Source organism: Carcharhinus amblyrhynchos, chromosome 3, assembly GCF_965287045.1.
Source record: "Carcharhinus amblyrhynchos chromosome 3, sCarAmb.v2.hapA, whole genome shotgun sequence".
Taxonomy (NCBI): Eukaryota; Metazoa; Chordata; class Chondrichthyes; order Carcharhiniformes; family Carcharhinidae; genus Carcharhinus; species Carcharhinus amblyrhynchos.
In genome coordinates this window covers 82,662,867-82,682,623 of record NC_137326.1, presented here as the reverse complement: position 1 = coordinate 82,682,623, position 19,757 = coordinate 82,662,867, and the positions used below count along the sequence as shown (strand labels likewise).

Sequence of the window (19,757 nt, the reverse complement as noted above, 5' to 3'; positions counted from 1 at the left end):
GTGGGGCAGGCTCGAAGGGCTAGATGGCCTACTCCTGCTCCTATTTCTTATGTTCTTATGTTCTTATGTAGAGATGGCATAGGTTGGCATGGAGGGTATGAGAGGCCATGGGATGGCTAGAGTACATTAGGCGGCCAGGGCTGGCATGGATTGGACATGATGAATGTGTGGTGGAGTGAGGAATTGTAAGGAGAGAGAGGACTGAAGGGTTGCTTTTTAAAAGCTTGAACACATTGCCAAAGCACAGGGATAGGCTTTTCACCCAGCCTGCGTCTGCAGCCAATATTTTCTATAGTCATTCTGGGGGCAATGGACATTGTCTCATAACTTTTGGAACTGAAAACAAGGATGACAGGATCTGGGACCTTAGTAAATAGTAAGGCCAACAATGTAACTCCTAAATCAACGACATTTAAAAATTAAAGTAGAGGAAATAAAGGAGGGTGAATTAGAATTATAAACTACAAAAATAGAAATAAATGTGGAAAATTTTACTTGAGGAACGAATGAGTTTGGGAATGGGTAGGGTTTGAAAACAATGAAATTAAAAACATACCATGAAGCTGGCTCAAACTCATCAACATCCTCAATTAATTGCAGCATGTTAGACTGCCTGTGAATAATCCCTTCAGGAGGATACGTTACTGGTCGGAATTTTACCGGCATGCCCACCCCAATTCTGGGGGCGGGCAAGGCTCAGCGAATGGTATTCTCCTTTGGCCTCGGGCGGATGTGCCGATAAAATTCTGCCCACTATCTTATTAGCAGAGGTTTAACTAGTGATGGACAGGTACCCCAGACTTCCTTGGACTCTATCAGAACAATGTGGAAATACAGACTAATTAAGTAGGGGAGTTGGGGCGGGGGGGGGGGGGGGGGGGGGGCACTGTAGAAATAACAGGCACAAAATTCCATTAGCATTGAAAACCCCACAACTAATTTTCACCTCATTGTGAAAGACGTTAAGGCACTTGTTTTGACAGGATACATTCATGATTTTACAGATAAATTTCACTTCAGAGGTTTTATATCTAATCTCCAATTTGCAACTGTGATCAGATTGGCATGGGTGCTGCTTACGCTGGGTGAAATCTGGAGCCCTCCCCAGGGCAAGTTTGGTGATAGGGAGACATTTAAATGGATGAGAGATTGCCAAGTGGGGACCCCACCATTTTTCTGCTTCCACCCCAATTAAGTCCATAGGGGGAAGGCTGTGAACTGACTTCCCAGCCTGCTGTCAACTGAGACCATTATGTGAGCAATTAGTGTCCACTGGTGGGCTGGGAGGAGTGATGGCACCGTGCTCTGATCTTGCTGTTGACCTTATTCACCCCCACCACCCCAATATTTGCAGCCTCCTGGACGATGACCTGCTGGACCTGCTGAAATATTCACTTAAACCAGTGACTACTAAACTCATCATCACTCTCAATTTTTCTCCCGACCTTCCTGCCAGAGATCTGCCATGATAGTTTTGGGGCTTGTGCAGTCAACTGCCCACAAAGATAACTGATGCCAATCAGAAAGCCTTGGCTAGTTAGACATGGGTGCACAGAGACTTTTTAGATTCTCCCATATTGCCCAGTTGTATTCATTAGCTGGAAGGACATCCACTCTCTGTCAATGGGCACAACCACAAAAAGATTCTTATAACAGGTTTGTGTAAGATTCTCGACGGCTGCCGTGATGATTTCATCCCAAGTTAGTCTACCTCTCTGATCTCTTGACATCTCAGAGTTACTTTCTGGCTACTTAGTGACAAGAGATACCCACATCAAACTTTGCCAACAATAATTCTGAGGAACTCAATAAGTGAGTCCCAGGAAAAATATAACGAAAGCCAAATGAAATCCGGAGTTATCACTGAACCAGCAATCACCATGCTGAAAACATGCTTCAGGTGTCTCAGTGGGTCTGGAGACACTCTTCAATATTCAGCAGCCAACATCTCCAGAATGGCCATGGTGAGCTCCCCTCTACACAGCATTGCACAGTAGCAAGGTTTGGACCTTCAGCTCAGCAAGATGCAGAGTGCAGAGCCTCTTCAGTGGAGGAGGAATGTGATGTAGGCAGTGTACCAACAGCAGCACACATTGCTGGCTGAGATGTCCTAATATTGTAAAGGTTTGGTTAGGTTTCACAGTGTCCCCCCGGCAGCCCCATGCAAATTCCTTCACCCCATTCTTTCCCCAACACAAAGCACTGCTGCAATCCACCGAGCTTCCTTTTCACAACTCCCTACTCCTCTACTACTCAGCAATATTTCCCGTCTTAGTCACCACAAGTGAAAAACATACGGCTGCAGTTACATTTATAAATGGACAATACAGGGAAGTGGTGGAATTGAGTAATATTTTGGTGGTTGAAAACTGAAACAGAAATTTATCATTCTAATATTGTGAAACATAGCAATATGCAACTACAACTCTTCACAGCATGATGTAATCTCTGCTGGAGGCAGGCAACTCAGACTACGGTGAAAGTGGAAGTGACTGGAGTTGAGCACTTTTACCACCACCTATCTCATGGATATTTCATTTTCTGTACTAACAAAGTGCTTGCGAACACTCTGCTGCTAGATCAGTGGGGTAATAAATGCAAGACTGGATTATCATGAAACCTATTTAAAGTGACATTCATTGAAAGCAAACCCTTGGTGGGATTTGTCTGGAAGTTGTGTGACTGCAATGTTTGATGCTCCTTGCCAATGATCAGTGATTATTCTTTCCAGGGATGAAGACATCTTTGCAAATGCCTGCAACATCATGCTACTCATGCCTGTGACTGACTGCTCCAGTCTCCCTGCAAGTGTGCACGGAGCAGTCGGAGCGCAAATCATTACTTAACACACTCATTGTGCATGCTCCAGAAGCAACATTTGGTTGATGGCTTATAACAATCACCACTGTGACCAGCTGAGTTTACCTTTGAGTATCCATGTCCTATGCTGTGAACTCTGCATTGCTGTCTCTGCCTTCACCATCTGCTCTTGCTCACTTGTAAAGCAAGAGACGCCATTGTGACTATCTTCTTTAATGGTCCCACTGAGCATCTGAACTGATGCATGCATAAGTCTTGTGACAGTTCAGAGAGAGTGACTCCTTTGAGGAATTACCATGTCCTCCTGAACTACCTCCTTTTGAGTTGCTTGAAGGTCTTGTGGGACATTATGGACATGAGTTAGAACTGTCATGGTAAGGCTACTTGAGCTAATCATTAAGCTCAGAATGATAGATCATCTGCTATAAACATCAGGTCAATATGGATGAGTGTTGTATGCAAGGGGTTGACAACTGGACAACCCCTTCTCTCTATTTCCGATGGTCAGACATCCCGAGACTCTGATTTCCAGTGCTTCCATCTCTTCCGATGCTAATTGCTAGATTAATGGAGGGCCACCTCAAATACTTTGTCTTTTCTTGATAGTCTATGGTAATTTCTCTTTCAGAAGGAGAAAGTACAGACCTATGAATGAGCCAATAGCAGATGCTTAACAGATAGATCGACAACATTTGTTGAGGGTGGTTATACAGGAAAGCGTGAAACAGCAATAAGGTGCCAGTGTGGAGACACACTGGCAGCTGAGACAGATGGGTATGTGAGGAGGTGGACAGACAGAGCAAAAATATACCTGCAATGTAGATTTTGTGAGGAGTGAAGAGTTGTATTAGTTTTGAGAAAGCAGAATGACAAGAATTAATACACACATTAAGTTGCAGTTGAACATGCCATTTCCTCATTTTTCCTGCCCTGATTTGGTCACTGAGTCACTTTCAGCATTGAACCCAAGAGTGAAATTCTTCCATGGCTCTGCTATTGGGTTCAATACGAGGTGGAAGTTAAGAATCAGTTTTAAGTTGGCCTGAATTTGTCATGGGATCTTCTGCTGGTGCCTGCCATCGCAGAAGGGAAAACAGTTCGGACTAGTATTTTATTTCCCAATTTTTATTGATATTCTATTTTAAGGTATACAAGTATTCTTATTTTCCTGTTTTTACTGCGTTTTCCTTCTGAGATGATAGATCAGTATACCTGCTAGAGGCTGATATGATACTAATTTGGATCCAGATAATAGGATGCACGTGAATAAAAAACAAAGAAAATTACAGCACAGGAACAGGCCATTTGGCCCTCCAAGCTTGCACCAACCTGACTTAACTAAAACCCCCTACCCTTCCTGGGACCATATCCCTCTATTCCCATCCTATTCATGTACTTGTCAAGACGCCGCTTAAAAGTCACTACCGTATCTACTTCCACTACCTCCCCCAGCAATGACTTTCAGGAACCCACTACTCTCTGTGTAAAAAAATCTGCCCTGTCTATCTCCTTTAAACATTGCCCCTCGCACCTTAAACCTATGCTTCCTAATAATTGAATCTTCCACCCTGGGAAAAAGCTTCTGACTATCCACTCTGTCCATGCCTCTCAATCTTGAGGACTTCTATCAGGTCGCCCCTCAACCTCTGTCTCTCCAATGAGAACAAACCAAGTTTCTCCAACCTTCCTCATAGCTAATGCCCTCCATACCAGGCAACATCCTGGTAAATCTTTTCTGTACCCTCTCCAAAGCCTCCACACCCTCTAGTAGTGTGCTGACCAGAATTGATTGCCACTTTTTAAACTCAATACCGTGGCCGATGAAGGCAAGTATGCTACATGCTTTCTTGACTATGTTCGCCACCCACATTGGAGGCCCAACCACATCTGGAAAATCTTGGCATGCAGAAGTTGGGATTTACTAATGCCTGGAATTGTCTCTGAAATTTGGGATGGAGGCTGCCAGCAACTGTGGACCCCAGAACACACATACCAGTGGTGGGGAGAGTATCTACAGGTAGATTTATCAATATGGCACCCAGATATGAAGATGGGACTCATGCCATCATGCTCACCCTGCCAAGGAATATGGCACTAAATCCACTGGTGCATAATTAAAGAGGTTAGGGCTGGAGGATTCAGCATGGTTTCCAGCCAGCCTCTACAGAGGGAAACACACCACATTTCTGTCTTGCCACCGGATTTAGTCCCAAAAAAAGAGAATTCCGCTCTCAATTCCACTCCACTACCATTGCTTACCTCCTGAGCAGCTTCCAGTCGCAACTTCTTGGGTTCATCAGCAAATTTCTTGTTCCTATCATTAGGGAGTTGTATCTTTCTGTGAGCTCTTAAAAGGTCCCATCATTACATCTAAGGACACATCACTATAAGGAGGCACCAATCTGAAATGTTGGACTTCCATACTGACACATTCTTCTTCCACCCCCAGAATCCATCAATTGTTATTGAATTGCACTTCTGGGTTTGGTATGCACTAACGGAGCAAACTCACCTCACACCTTGCTTCTACTGCTTGTAGAATGGGTTAATAGAGACAGAAGAGACGAAGGCAAAGTCATAAAAAAGTCCAAAAATCTTTAAAATTCAATACTTCAAGGAATGAAATTCAAGTTTCAATTGTTACCTTTTATATGTCAGACAGGGCAATGCATTGCATTAATTAAAGTTAAATGTACTTACAATGATAATTACTAGACATAACTTTCTGCATATTTAATGAACATGCAAAGTCAATAATTTCTTAAAACAACAGGAGCCACTAATTTGGCCTTAATTTTAGTACTGAAATGAAGCCTGGGCCAGTTTGTCATTGTTCCTAATCCAAGCTTACAAAAAGGAAATTTCTTTAAAGTAGAAAAGCAAAATGAATTTGTACCTTCTGAAATGTTAACTTCAGTGGAATCTCGACAACATCATGCAGCTTTGTGAAACACATACTAGTATAGTCAAATTCAAATCTTTTCAGCTGTAGAGCCAATATCTTTGGCAGACTTTCAAAGTAATATTTCTGAAATTAAAAAGAGGACAGGCAAACAGTTATGCAGATGTCAACTTACTTGGGACATTTTGTGTCAATAATGGTCCATCAACAGACTAAACATTGCAGAGTAGAAATAGTCAAAAGATTTTATACGCTGATTATCTTGGTGTCAATTGCACACATTCACAGAGGGCAAAAAAAAGCAACCACCTGAACCTTAATGTAATATTTAAGTGTTTCTGAAATTACACAATAATGTGTCTAAGTAACACATCAATATAAACAGATATTCAAAGGTTCCATGGTGCTAAGATGCATATTAAACAGAGCTCAACAATTTTTAATCTTAATTTGACTGTTTACCTTTTCTCCCCCCATTGATGTTTAAGCAGTAATGAGACTTAATGCTGAGCGTAACATGTTTTTCATTAGCTACTAATGACTTTTCAAATGCAAGTATGCTATCTGATGTTGGGGGAAAAAAATGAACACCAATAGATAGATGCCAAGTAGCTCACACTGCACAACAGCTGTTCTGCACATATACACTAGTAAAGAGATTCTTGTGTCTGTAGACGGAGATGAGCATTCCACACTTTGGTGAATGATTAGTGCTTATAGAAGTTCCAGATCTTAAAATGCAGATTATAACAACAGGTTCATTGACACGGGTAGGTTTGAAGGTCAGACTAACCATAATGCGGGATGGTTCTGCATACATATCTCAATCAGAAAATATCATGTTTAGTCAGTATTAGGGTAAGCAATTGTGACCATCAGTCAACAAAGCCTGACCAATCTTATGTTAGCAAGTAACTGAACAGGATGTTTGGGGAACAGTCTTCAGGGACAGATAAGAACCAGTACAAAAATACCATCTGCACTTAACCTTGCAGCTTGAGGAGGCGGGGTGGGGGTGTGGCTCTGCCACTTATAATGCCCTTCAATGTGGTCTCCAACCACTTTTGGGCAGCACAGTAGTTACCACTGTTGCTTCACAGCTCCAGGGATCTAGGTTCGATTCCTGGGTTGGGTCACTGTCTGTGTGGAGTTTGCACACATTCTCCTCGTGTCTGCGTGGGTTTCCTCCGGGTGCTCCGGTTTCCTCCCACAGTCCAAAGATGTGCAGGTTAGGTTGACAGGCTATGCTTAAAAATTGCCCCTTAGAGTCCTGAGATGTGTAGGTTAGACGGATTAGCAGGTAAATATGTAGTGATGTGGAGTAGGGCCTGGGTGGAACTGTGGTCAGCGCAAACTCGATGGGCCAAATGGCCTCTTTCTGCACTGTAGGGATTCCATGATTCTATTTCCTTCTCATTTCAGCTGTGCTGTAAAATGGACACAAAAGGATTGGACCAAAGTTTGACAATGGGATGGCCTTTGTCACAGCCCCCTCTAATTCAAATTGAGATCAGTAGCTAGAATTATTCTTCACTTTTTTGTATATTCCTTTTTGATATCCTCTCTATTCACTTTAGACTCCAAATTTTATTCATATTTACATAGGGAAATAATATGCTTTTAGAGCCTTTAGATTTCTAAAAGTTTAGAACTTTTGTAATTCTATTGTTTAATTGCCTCAAAAGCATATGAAGTATGAGTGCAGACCATATGCCTCACTGAACCCATTGTACCATTCAATACAATCACGGCCACAATGGCTTCTAATTCACAATTGATTTTCATATCTCTTGATTCCTTGAGAGAACAAAAATCTGTATGCCCCATGTATAAATATATTCAATGATGCAGCATACACAACTCTATGGAGTAGTGAATAAGTTTCTCTGCCTTAAAAAAATGGGCCCCTGATCCTGAAGCATTGCTCCCTTAGCATGGATAAAGGATTAGTTCGCTAACAGGAAAAAGAAAGTAGGTATAAATGGGTCTTTTTATAATTGGCAAGCTGTATTCAGTGGAGTGCTACAAGGCTCAGTTGTGGGGGATCAACTGGGAGAGGTGGTAGTGTAGTGATAATGACACCAAACTAGTAATCCAGAGGATCAAACTAATGCTCCAGGATAAATCAAGCTTAACACAAGTTAGAAACTGGTAGAATTTTAATTCAGTTAATCAACCTTGGATTAAAAAAAAGCTAATCTTGGTAATAGTGACTCTTCTCTATTGTCATAAAAACCCATCTGGTTCACCAATGCCCTTTGGGGGAAGGAAATATGCTATCCTTACCTTGTCTGGTCTACATGTGACACCAGACTCAAACTAACGTGGGTCTCTCTGAAATGGCCTATTCAGATATGTCAAACTGCTGTAAAGCCTACAACTTGGCATTGACCTTGGCACTGGAAATAATAGAAAACCTAGCCCCATTGATTTCCCAAAATGTTTGATAAGGTACTGCACAAAAGGGTACTCAACAAGAAAAGAGACAATGGTGTTTGGCGTATAAGAATATAAGAACATAAGAAACAGGAGCAGGAGTAGGCCATCCAGCCCTTCAAGCCTGCCCCGCCATTCAATAAGATCATGGCTGATCTGTCGTGGCTCAGTTCCACATTCCTGCCCTCTCCCCATAACCCTTAATCCCCTCGCTTATCAAAAACCCATCAACCCGCGTCTTAAAAATATTTAGCGAGGCAGCCTCCACCACTTCAACGGGCAGAGAATTCCAGAGATTCACCACCCTTTGAGTGAAGAAGTTCCTCCTCAACTCCATTCTAAACTGCCCCCCCTTTATCTTGAGGCTGTGTCCCCTAATCCTACTGTCCTTTCTGAGCGGGAAGAGTCTCTCCACCTCTATCCTATCCATCCCATTCATCATCTTATATGTCTCAATGAGATCTCCCCTCATTCTTCTAAACTCTAACGAGTACAAGCGTAGTTTATTCAGCCTCTCCTCATAGCTCAACCCCCTCAACTCTGGTATCAGCCTAGTAAACCTCCTCTGCACTCCCTCCAAGGCCAAAATATCCTTGCGTAAGTACGGCGCCCAAAACTGCACACAGTACTCCAGCTGCGGCCTTGCCAATGCCCTATACAGCTGCAGCAAGACCTCCCTACTTTTATATTCAATCCCCCTCGCGATGAAGGCCAGCATCCCATTCGCCTTCCTGACCACCTGCTGCACCTGCAGACTGGGTTTTTGCGACTCATGCACAAGGACCCCGAGGTCCCTCTGCACCGTCGCCTGCTGCAGTTTTTCTGCAGTATATTAGCAAGGATAGAGGATTGGCAATGCAATAGAAGATAGAGGGGTGTTCTCAGGATGGCAACCTGTAATTAGTGGAGTGCCACAAAGATCAATGCTGGGGCCATAATTATTTACAATATATGGGGGCGATTTTCCCATCCCGCCACACTAATTTTTTAGTACAGCAGGCTGGGAGAATCACGTGTCGACCGATTCGTGGGATTCGCACATACATTCTTGACATGCACGCATCTCCCAGTGCCAGATATCCAGCGCAGTCGGAACCATGCTAGAAACCAACGGGAACACCATCTCTTTTTAATGCGATTAGTGGATCCGGGATCGAATTCTCCAGGCCTGCATCTCCCACCTTGCCAGGAGTATTTCACTCCAGCGGGATTCAGACTAGCTCCCCATGTTCGAGGAACTAGTGGGACAACCCCACTGGAGTGAAGGGGGGAAGCAATCAGGGGGTCGGGCAGTAGAGGTGTGGTGCTCCCTGGGCATGGGAGCCCTATCAATGCCATCCTGTTCCCCTTTGCACTGCCCCATGCCCAGGGGGATCCTCGGCATGGCAGTGCCAAGGAGGCAGGGCCTAGATGTGGGATGGGGGGGTCCCCACTGTTGCTCTACATTGGAATCAATTGGGGCTAGAAGGAGGCCAATGACTGGGGCAGGCTGGGAGGGGATGGTCTGCAGATTAGGGCGCTCTGGGATGAGAGGGGGGACGGTCAGAGCTGGCCTGGGAATACTCGTCGGGGCTGCGATTGTGCTGTGGGAGGGGTAGAGAGGCAGTACTGCGATGGTCTTGGGCTGGCCAGTGACCAGGAGGATGACAGATAGGGGCAACTGCACATGCACAGAGGCCCAGAACCGTCAACCTTCAGCATGACTAGGCACCTCCCCTCCCTCCATGGGCTTTTAATAATATTCAGGATTGTGACCTCTCTATTGCACAGGGTATGGGAGATTCGAGTGTAACGTTGCACTGAGAAACTGCCGTGATTTGCACCAGTTTTCCCACACTTATAACTTTTTTGGGAGAATTGCGGTCTATATTCTGACTTGGATAAGGAAGTGAATGTATTATTGCCAAGTTTGCAGATGACACAAAAATAGGTGGAAAAAGCAAGTATTGAGGATAATACAAAGATTCTTCAGAGGGATAGAGAACGTTAAATCAGTGGGCAAAAACTAGACAGATGGAATATAATGTAGGAAAATGTGAGTTTATGCACTTTGTGACGAAGAATAAAATTTAAATGGAGAAAGACTGCAGAAAGCTTCACCACAAAGGGGTTTGGGAGTCCTCGTACGTAAATAACAAAAAAAGACGAGCATGCAATTGGGAAGGAAAATGGAATGTTGGTCTTTATTTCAAAGGGAATGGAGTTTTACAAGGCACTCGTTCGACCACACCTGAAAAACTGAACAGTTTTGGTCCCGCCATCTAAAGAAATATATACTGGCATTGCAGGCAATCCAAAGAAGGTTCACTATGTTGACCCTGGGTATGGAGAGATTTTCTTATGACGAAAGGTTGAGTAGGTAGGGTCTTTACTGATTGGAGTTTAGAAGAATGAAAGGCAGACTTATTGAGACATATTGATTCTTGAAGAGCTTCACAGAATAGATGCTGAAAGGTTGTTTTTCCCTTGTCAGAGAGTCTAGGAGCAGAGGGCACAATCTCAGAATAAGACGTTGTCCATTTAAGACAGAGATGAGGAGGAATTTCTTCTCTCAGAGGGTAGCAAATTTGTGGAATTCGTAACCACAGAAGGCTGGGTCATTCAATATGTTCAAAGCTGAGAAAGACAGGATTTTTAGGCTGTATCCCATCAGGCCCTGGGGACTTGTCTATCTTAATGTTTCTCAAGAACTCCAATATCTCCTCCTTTTTGATCTCAACATGACTCAAACTATCTACACACCCTTTCCCAGAGTCGTCATCCACCAAGTCCTGAGACAGTGCTACACTGTCTGTGATGGCTGTTGAGCTGTTAATCTGAGACTATGGGCAGGATTTTACAGCTTTGGTCAAGCGAGATCGGAAATTTCCTCCCGGGGTCAATGAACATTTTCATAGTCCGCTCCATGCCTGCTCTGAATCCGTGGCGGATGAGGCTGTAGCATTCCAGCACATGTCTACCCTTATTAGATTGATGTGAAAGATCCAACGTTGATGTCTATGGCTGGCCAACTTGTGCAAAGCAAGCTCTCTAATGACAGGTGAAAAGTGTTGTCCTGAGATCACGAAAGAAGCTGGAGAAATTCTTATTCATTACTTTTTCCTTTCTTCGTGGAAGTAAGTACATGAAGGCAACCCCTTCCCCAATTCTTACTCCACCACCCCCACCCCTACCCTATGCACAGCTTCCTCACTGCTGCCACACAGTTTAATTGGAACACTGGCAGATATTGGGTTGGGCTTGTAAATTTTCAAGGCATACTTCAGAGCTACTATACACAAACGTATTACGTCAGTGAAGATTTTAGTCAGAAATCAATTTACAGCCAAAAAGCTGCTATATTATCACCAAATTTCCTCCCATATTGGAGGACTTCTGCTTTTCCACTGGAAGTTTAATTGAAGTTACCAAAATCCTGGGAAATATAACTGTATCCGGTATCCATCTCGTTCTCACCCCCACCCTCACTTTCAGGCCAACTGGAGGATATATTTCATGCTAGGCAGACCTTAATTGGTCACTTGAGTGTGAGATCACACCTGGCAGCATATTCTACGTCTGCTCCCAGGCCTGACAACCAAACCTTTCAGGCCCGTACTTGGAGTACTGTGTATAATTTTGGTGTTCTTGCTTGAAAAAGGATATAATTGTATTAGAAGCAGTTCAGAGAAGGTTCACTCAACTCATTTGATACAAAGTAGAGATCATTTGATCTCTGCTTCTCAGAAGACTAAGGAAATTTGGCATGCCAGCTATGACTCTCACCAACTTTTACAAATGCACCATAGAAAGCATTCTTTCTGGTTCTATCACAGCTTGGTATGACTCCTGTTCTGACCAAGACTGCAAGGAACGACAACAGGTTGTGAAGGTAGCCCAATCCATCATACAAACCAGCCTCCCATCCATTGACTCTGTCTACACTTCTCCCTGCCTCAGCAAAGCAGTCAGCATAATTAAGGACCCTATGCACCCTGGGCATTCTCTCTTCCGCCTTCTTCCTTCAGGAAAAAGATACAAGTCTGAGGTCACGTACCGACCGACTCAAGAGCAGTTTCTTTCCTGCTGCTGTCAGACTTTTGAATGGACTTACCTTGTGTTAAGTTGATCTTTCTTTACACCCTAGCTATGACTGTAACATTACATTCTGCACTCTTTCCTTTCCTTCTCTATGAATGATACATTTTGTCTGTATAGCGCGCAAGAAACAGTACTTTTTCACTGTACGTTAATACATGTGACAATAATAAATCAAATCAAATGTGTGGTCACATCAATCCTAATGCACTTTGTGAATTATAATGCAAGTAAATTGATAGACAAAATTCAATTGCTATTAGCGCTTCATGATTCTATTACTTATTCCTCCTTGATTATTTCAAAGCACAGGTATAAAGAACTCAGCCATACATGCTAAACAGATATGACCATATGATATTATGCACCCCAACCAGATATAATTTGACTCATTTTTGAATAGTCAAGGACAAACATGAAACTTTTTGAAGCCATTTGGAATATCTGCTGTTGGGTGTTTTACTGCTCCAGTCCAGGCCCATGATATACTGAATCATATCGTTTCTGATCGGTCACTCGCATCTCAATCTCTGATCTGGCTCTAAGTGATCTCTCAGTGCTAGTTTGCTGGGTTTACTGCATCATTGATAATTGTTTTCTGTGCGGTTCCATGTAACAGGTCCCACATTTGGATGAGCAATTTTTCAAAAAGCGATTACAAAGGGAAAATCCTTAAAGCAATGAGTTGTATGTACAATCAGATGCTATCAATCAGGAACTGAGATTTAAAGAATGAGAGTTTATCTACTATATAAAATCCTTAGGGCACTTGACTGGGTAAATGCTTCCTCTTTTAGGAGTCTAGAATGAGGAAACATGGGTTTAAAATAAGCGTTCTCTCTTTTAAGATGGAAATTAAGAGAACTTTTTATCCCTGAGGGTCATCGGTCTATGGAATTCTCTTCCACAGAAGGTACAGGATGCTGGGTCATTGAATTTATTCTAGGAACTGGAATTTATGCGAATACTTATTGTTGATAAAATCTTGAGTTATGCTTTTTACATTTGCTGAGTAATACAAATATCTAGTGTATGGAGCATTTTGTTTGTCCTAATTAATGTTTACAACAAAGTTACCTGTTTGAGTTAGAGAAATAGAAAATTAACTCACCGCCTTTGTCTCTGTTTTCTCCTCACAGGTTTCACAGTAACACAAATTATCTCCATCCAGAGTTGTTTCTTCCAAAAATGCATCAAGACATTTAATCTAAAAAGACAATTAGAAGCAACTTTTATCAGCAGAATTTTATGAAAATCGGTGGTAGCTGGAACGTAATTTATATTTTTTGTCACATTTTCACCAATTCAGCCACTTTACAACATTTAAAAAAAAATTAATCTGTGGGACATGAGCGTCACTAGCTGGCCAGCATTTATTGTCCATCCCCAGTCGTCCTTGAACTAAGTAGCCTGCTTGGCCATTTCAGAGAGCATTTTAGAGTCAACCACACTGCTGTGGCTCTGGAGTCACATGTAGGCCAGATCAGGTAAGGGTGGCAGATTTCCTTCCCTAAAGGACATTAGTGAATCAAAAGGGTTTTTCCAATAATCAGCAATACTTTCACGGTAATCAGTAGACAGATACCTTTTATTGACTTCAAATTCTACCATCTACTGCGGCAGGATTTGAACCTGGGTCCCCAGCTGAGTTATAATGATAATACCACTAAGCCATCGCCTCCTCTACTTTGTGATATTGTAAACATCTTAGCATATTTATTTCAACAATCAACAAAACAACTGTTTCATTCACCCGGCCTCAGTGACTGGGTAAGTGGAGTTTGTACCTTCTCCCTATGTCTGTGTGAGTTTCCTCTGGGTGCTCCAGTTTCCTTCTAGAGTCCAGAGATATGTGGATTAGCCATGCTAAATTACCCTTTAGTGTCAGGGAGATTAATAGGTTAAATATATGGGGTTCTGGAGATAGAGACTGGGTGGGATTCTTGTCAGTGCATTCCTGCCTCACAGTGCCAGGGATCTGGGTTCGATTCCTGGCTTGGGTGACTGTCTGCACGTTCTCCCCATATCTGAATGGGTTTCCTCCAGATACTCCAGTTTCCTCCCACAGTCTGAAAGACGCGCTGGCTAACTGCATTGGCAATGCTAAACTCTTCCTGAGTGTTCCGAACAGGCAACAGAATGTGGCGACTAGGGCATTTTCACAGTAACTTTGTTGTATTGTTAATGTAAGCCTACTTGTGACAATAATAAGTAAACTTTAAAAAGATTCTTGATTAACAAGAGGGTGACAAGAGGGTGAAAGGCTATCGGCGGTAGGCAGGAATGTGGGGTTGAAGTTATGAACAGATCAGCCATGATCTTATTGAATGGCAGAGTAGGTTCAAAGGGCTAAGTGGCCTCCTTCTGTTTCTAATATGTACGTTCATATGCCCTTGGCTGCTGAAGTAACCCCTGTTACCTTAAGCATGACTGGCATCAGGTGGTTTCACAAGCATTTGGAACTCATCTCCCTGGCCATCATGTTACATAGAGACATCAAGATAAAAATAGACATCTAAGGCACTGGTACTCAGAACTGTAATAGCTGGATCTCTGCCTGTAGATGCATTGCAATCTGACAACACAGAGGAATGCACCATTGAGAAAACTGTGGCAATGGGAATTTTAAACTTAATGAGCCCATTTCCTGAAATAAAAATAACAATGAAATTGACATACAAAGCCAAATGAGCCTTTAAAAATGAATTACAATTGCTTGGCTAGATCCATTTGTACAGTGGCAAAGTATCACATCTGCCGACCGCACCCCCCCCTCCACCCCCCCACCCCCCCACCACCGCCTTCCCCCAAACTCTGAGGTATGTGCTGCACAAGTGCTATATTGGCATGGGTGCCTGTTGAGTGCCAATATATAGGATAGGATTAGGAACAGATGGAGTGTGCAGGAAAAAGATCTGACTCGTCCTCAGACAATACCAGAAGGTCAGTGCAGAGATTTGTAGCCTATATTTCCAGCCGGGGACAGCATTCACTATCTGCAGTTTGAAACTGGCCCTCCTTATGGTCCTATTATTAAAATCAGGATTTGCTGGAATTTTAACTAAGGACATTGACGTTCTGCTTACCACACTGTTGAAATCATTAGCTTGATCAAATGAGTGAATGCTCAAAGGGATATCCAAAAGAATGCATTCCTCCAGGGATTCAATCTTGCATTTCAAACACTTCAGAGAATTAATCACTTTACTCTGGTAGATCTGGAAAAAAGATTATTTTAGAATTTTCTCCTTTTCTATGTTTTCTCTCCCCTCTATTCTTCACATTCCCACAATGAAACAAACATTTTTTTTTCTATTTACTTCCTTTTTTCTTGCATCTTTTAGATGAAGATGCATGCCATCATATGGATATGGTTGCAAAGCAATCAACATCCAGATGGTATTTTGAACAAGCACTATGTGAGCCCAGAATTTGCTCACCAAGGAGACATCAGAGTGCAGTCTGATTCTATCTTCATCTAAAATTCTCTCACTTGCGCTCGCCAGCAATCAAAACTTGGCCTCTTGACTGGCTTCATTTTACCCCTGCATTTTATGCATCTTTTACACAGATGTTAAGACCAGCTGAAGTGCCCATCACTGTATGCACGATAGGAGCTACCTGGAAATAGTTCTAAACAGATTGGTACGGCTCTGTTACAATGCCAGATGTGAGCTATGCTCAAAGGAGAGATGGAGATGGGGTGAGATTGCACTACCAAATCTCCAATCAGCCCTCCTCTAACAATTCTCCACCGGGAGTGTGGGGTTGGTGAATTTGTCCTATTGTGTACATTTTTTTTTCACAATTTATTGAGCCAATGATGACAATTAATATCCTGAATGCACATATTTGTGGCCAGGGTCAAACCAACATCCAGTCAGCAGCATCTTTATATCATTTAGAAAATGGATGGTCAGCAAGAGTTGAATGACACATATTAATTTACAGATCAGTACCACATTAATTCCTCAAGTTACATTTAAAAACAACAACAAACCAAAAATTATTGATCATCACTGCAGTATAAAATGTAACAGTGTGAATTTGGTCATTTTCATGCAATTGATTGAGATAATCAATCCAGATAACACTTGCTGACAAAATAAAGAAACCTAAGGAAGATTTGCTTAGGTTAACTTTACTAATATGCAAGAATTGATTTTAAAATCTCTCCTCTGTTCTAAGCTCACCTGCAATATTTTGCAAGACCCATCACTTTCTCTGTCAACTTTGTTCAGTAACCATCGAAAACATTCTTCTATATCCTGTTGTTTGAATACTTAAGAAATAATCCAAAAGTAATTTTTATAGTTCTGTACTTCAGTTACTTTGAACTTGAAATAAAAAAAAGTTTGTTAAAAATTCAGGAAACAACAATAGTGTTGGAAAATATAATGGCACAGTAGAGGCTGAGATTGGATACTTCTCAGAGACCATTCTTGAAGGATTTATCAATTTGGAGATAAAAGAATTAATGAAAAGAAATTACAATATAAATAAAAACAACTATATTCACTCTGATGACTGGAATAATATAATTTCTGACAAGCAGGATCTCATTAATGAGAAAATTAGGAATATGACAAATTAGGATGCATTTAGCTCAGTCCTTAATTCTCCAAATATGGTGCAGGAAAATTTATTCTCCAGTATCACTATTGCAGAATTATAAAATGCCTTTTCTAGTACATTTATCTACTATATTTCTGGCCTTCAAATTATGCCATGGCATACTTCCATGTAAATGTTTTGTGCAAAGCATTGTCTTCTTGAACTTCACATACCATTGATCATAGCATATGAGTAAATAGATGTACGAAGAGGATACCATTTTTTCAGGGCCAGATACCATGTTTAGGTCTATATTTGGCAGATAGGTTAACCCTCTTTTCTGCTAAGGAATGCTATGCTCACATTAGGAGATGGTGTCATTTTTTTGCATTTCAGATATGCACATTTTAAACACCTGAAACACCATAAGCCCATGGGACCAAGAAAGTGATATAGACCTTATTGCCAAGATGATGCATAGGAGGTTAAGATACACTCACATGTCGAGAAATGGCTCCTCTAGAAAAAGAATGAAATATGAAGCTGGTTTCTGTTGTAGTAGCTGCTAACTCATCAAATAAGCAGGTATGGTGGCGAGCAGCTCTGCCTACTCCGCTGACCATAATGCGGGACCCCACACCAAACTCTGAGCTTGGACCTCATTAATTATTCACAGGTGTTTTCCCATCTGACTTTCCTGGTTGGTCAGCAGCTGAGTTGTCTGCCCACCTTCAGCTGACAAAGGTTTGAATATCTTGAGCCATGTTAAATATCAGTCCCGCACACTCCTATCACACTCTCCAACCCACCTAATTTCACCAGACTGTGCAGGACGTCAACAACCCAGAGAGAAAAGGGTAACAGCCTCAAAAAAGTCTCTTCCTTTATTCGACCACCTTTCCCCCTCCGCCTCCCCCATGAGCCCATTACCTGCAAGGCACCCATGCCCTACTTGGACCCCATCCATTGCCTCTGGAGTCTTCATTTATCCCCTTCCAGTAAACAGTGTGATATCCATTTGATCCTTTTGTTTGTGAGCTTTTCATGTAGCCTTGTTTGGATTCATTTTCCCTCCCCTCAGTCCTCCTTCTGCTTTTCATTGTCTTCGTCATCCACCACCTCACCCCTCTGCCTGCCATCATGAAACCTCACCCTATCCCCACCCCAACTCCTTGCATAAACCTCCTTTCACATTGATGAAGACAAGAAGGGCAGACCACCAAAACCCACTCCTCACCTCACACTCTATCCCCGGTCAAACTTTGGACTTTGTTGCAGAGGCTGCATGAATCCCACAGCATCCTACTGTTCAGATAGACACTGGTGTGTTGCACCAGAGGTAGGAGACTCCTGTACTCCCCAGCTCCAGGCACAGTGCTGAACCAAGATAAACAGTGACACAGGAGAGTCCATGGGTCCAGCAGCATGGTGCTGACCATGAAGACCATCTCAACATGGAGATGGAGGGCAGGGACCAATCTGCCCTGGCAAAGTGGTGAACAACGCATTAGAAGCAGTGCAGCTGTATGGCAGAAGAAAGTTGTTACACTGACCTCAAAGTCTCTGGAGAACTGAGGACTGACTTGTGCACGTCACTCTTTATCAATTGGGTTTGACGCTGACATGATTTCCCACTTGTGTGACACAAGATAGGAAGGCCTGACGGGACACTGGCAGGCAGTTGTTTTAATAAACATTCATAAGATGCAAATTAATGCAATAGTATTCACACCCCCTGCCAGCAGGACCACCGACTTGCCATTAAGTGAATTGCAATGTAATTTTACGCTGGGTGACGCTAGATTCTCCGCTCTTGTCCACCAGCAAACCCACCATGATGGGTTGGGAAAATTCCGGCCTATGTTAGGGAATTTGGTGTTCGAACTAAACTGGTCTGAAAAAGGAAGGAGGAATCCAGCCTGAAGAAGATGTCCAAGACTAAATACACAATGAGGACAGGAATCAGCTGCTGACCTGATCTTGAGAAGCATGTATCAGAATGAGTCCTCGAAAATCAGCAACACGGTTACATCACCACCAGAAATGCATTCCGTATAGAGGCACACAAGTGGGAAAATCAAATCCTGAGCCCAGCAAAGATTTCACAGCAACTGCTGATTGGTATGGACAATTTTATTTAGTGCTGTTGCATTAAAAAATAATGATCACTCAACAAAATGCCAAAATGACCAGTTTCCAGTGATACATCATGAAACAGCGCCAAAAATGTGAGTATCATGATGTCACACTAGCAACATGGGTGTATTATGATATGCCCAACAGTCGAATTGTGAAGTGGGAACATTCAAGAAAAGTTCAAATACTAACCACAGGATGTGGGAATCAACCGGTGAATTCTTTGCGTTGGATGCCAAGAAAAATGAACATGCTTCATTGGAGATTTTTAAAACACGTTGCTTACAGTTGAAGATAGGCTTGTAGAATTATTTCATTTAGTAAAATGTGTTGATTTAATTTGTATTACCAGTATTTTTACATTTCAAAGTGGCAAGTCAAAACACCAAGACTAGCAGTTCATGTTATATTTGGCATACAAGTCAAACCCCATTTTGGGAAGATATATTTGAACCATGACCCAAGGTAAATCTCCTGATAAAGGAATGGCACAATGGTTAGCACTGCTGTCTCACTGCCAGGGACCCAGGTTCGATTCCCTGCTTGGGTCACAGTCTGTGTGGAATTTGCACATAAGAACATAAGAAATAGGAGCAGGAGTAGGCCATCTAGCCCCTCGAGCCTGCCCCGCCATTCAATAAGATCATGGCTGATCTGTCACGTCTCAGTTCCACATTCCTACCCTCTCCCCATAACCCTTAATCCCCTTGCCTATCAAAAACCTATCAACCCGCGTCTTAAAAATATTTAGCGAGGCAGCCTCCACCACTCCAACGGGCAGAGAATTCCAGAGATTCACAACCCTTTGATGAAGAAGTTCCTCCTCAACTCC

General features: G+C 42.5%; 1 protein-coding gene across 1 annotated transcript in view; it reads right to left on the bottom strand.

Moving 5' to 3' along the window:
- LOC145341217 (uncharacterized) overlaps positions 1 to 19,757 on the bottom strand; it is a 71,518-nt gene that overhangs the window by 46,593 nt on the left and 5,168 nt on the right. Inside the window, exons 5-8 of the mRNA XM_080186137.1 lie at positions 16,429 to 16,517; positions 15,322 to 15,453; positions 13,347 to 13,442; positions 5,717 to 5,848 (exon numbers count right to left, since the gene is read on the bottom strand). Of these exons, the coding sequence (XP_080042263.1) occupies positions 5,717 to 5,848; positions 13,347 to 13,442; positions 15,322 to 15,453; positions 16,429 to 16,517 (449 nt within the window). The remainder of the gene's footprint in view (positions 1 to 5,716; positions 5,849 to 13,346; positions 13,443 to 15,321; positions 15,454 to 16,428; positions 16,518 to 19,757) is intronic.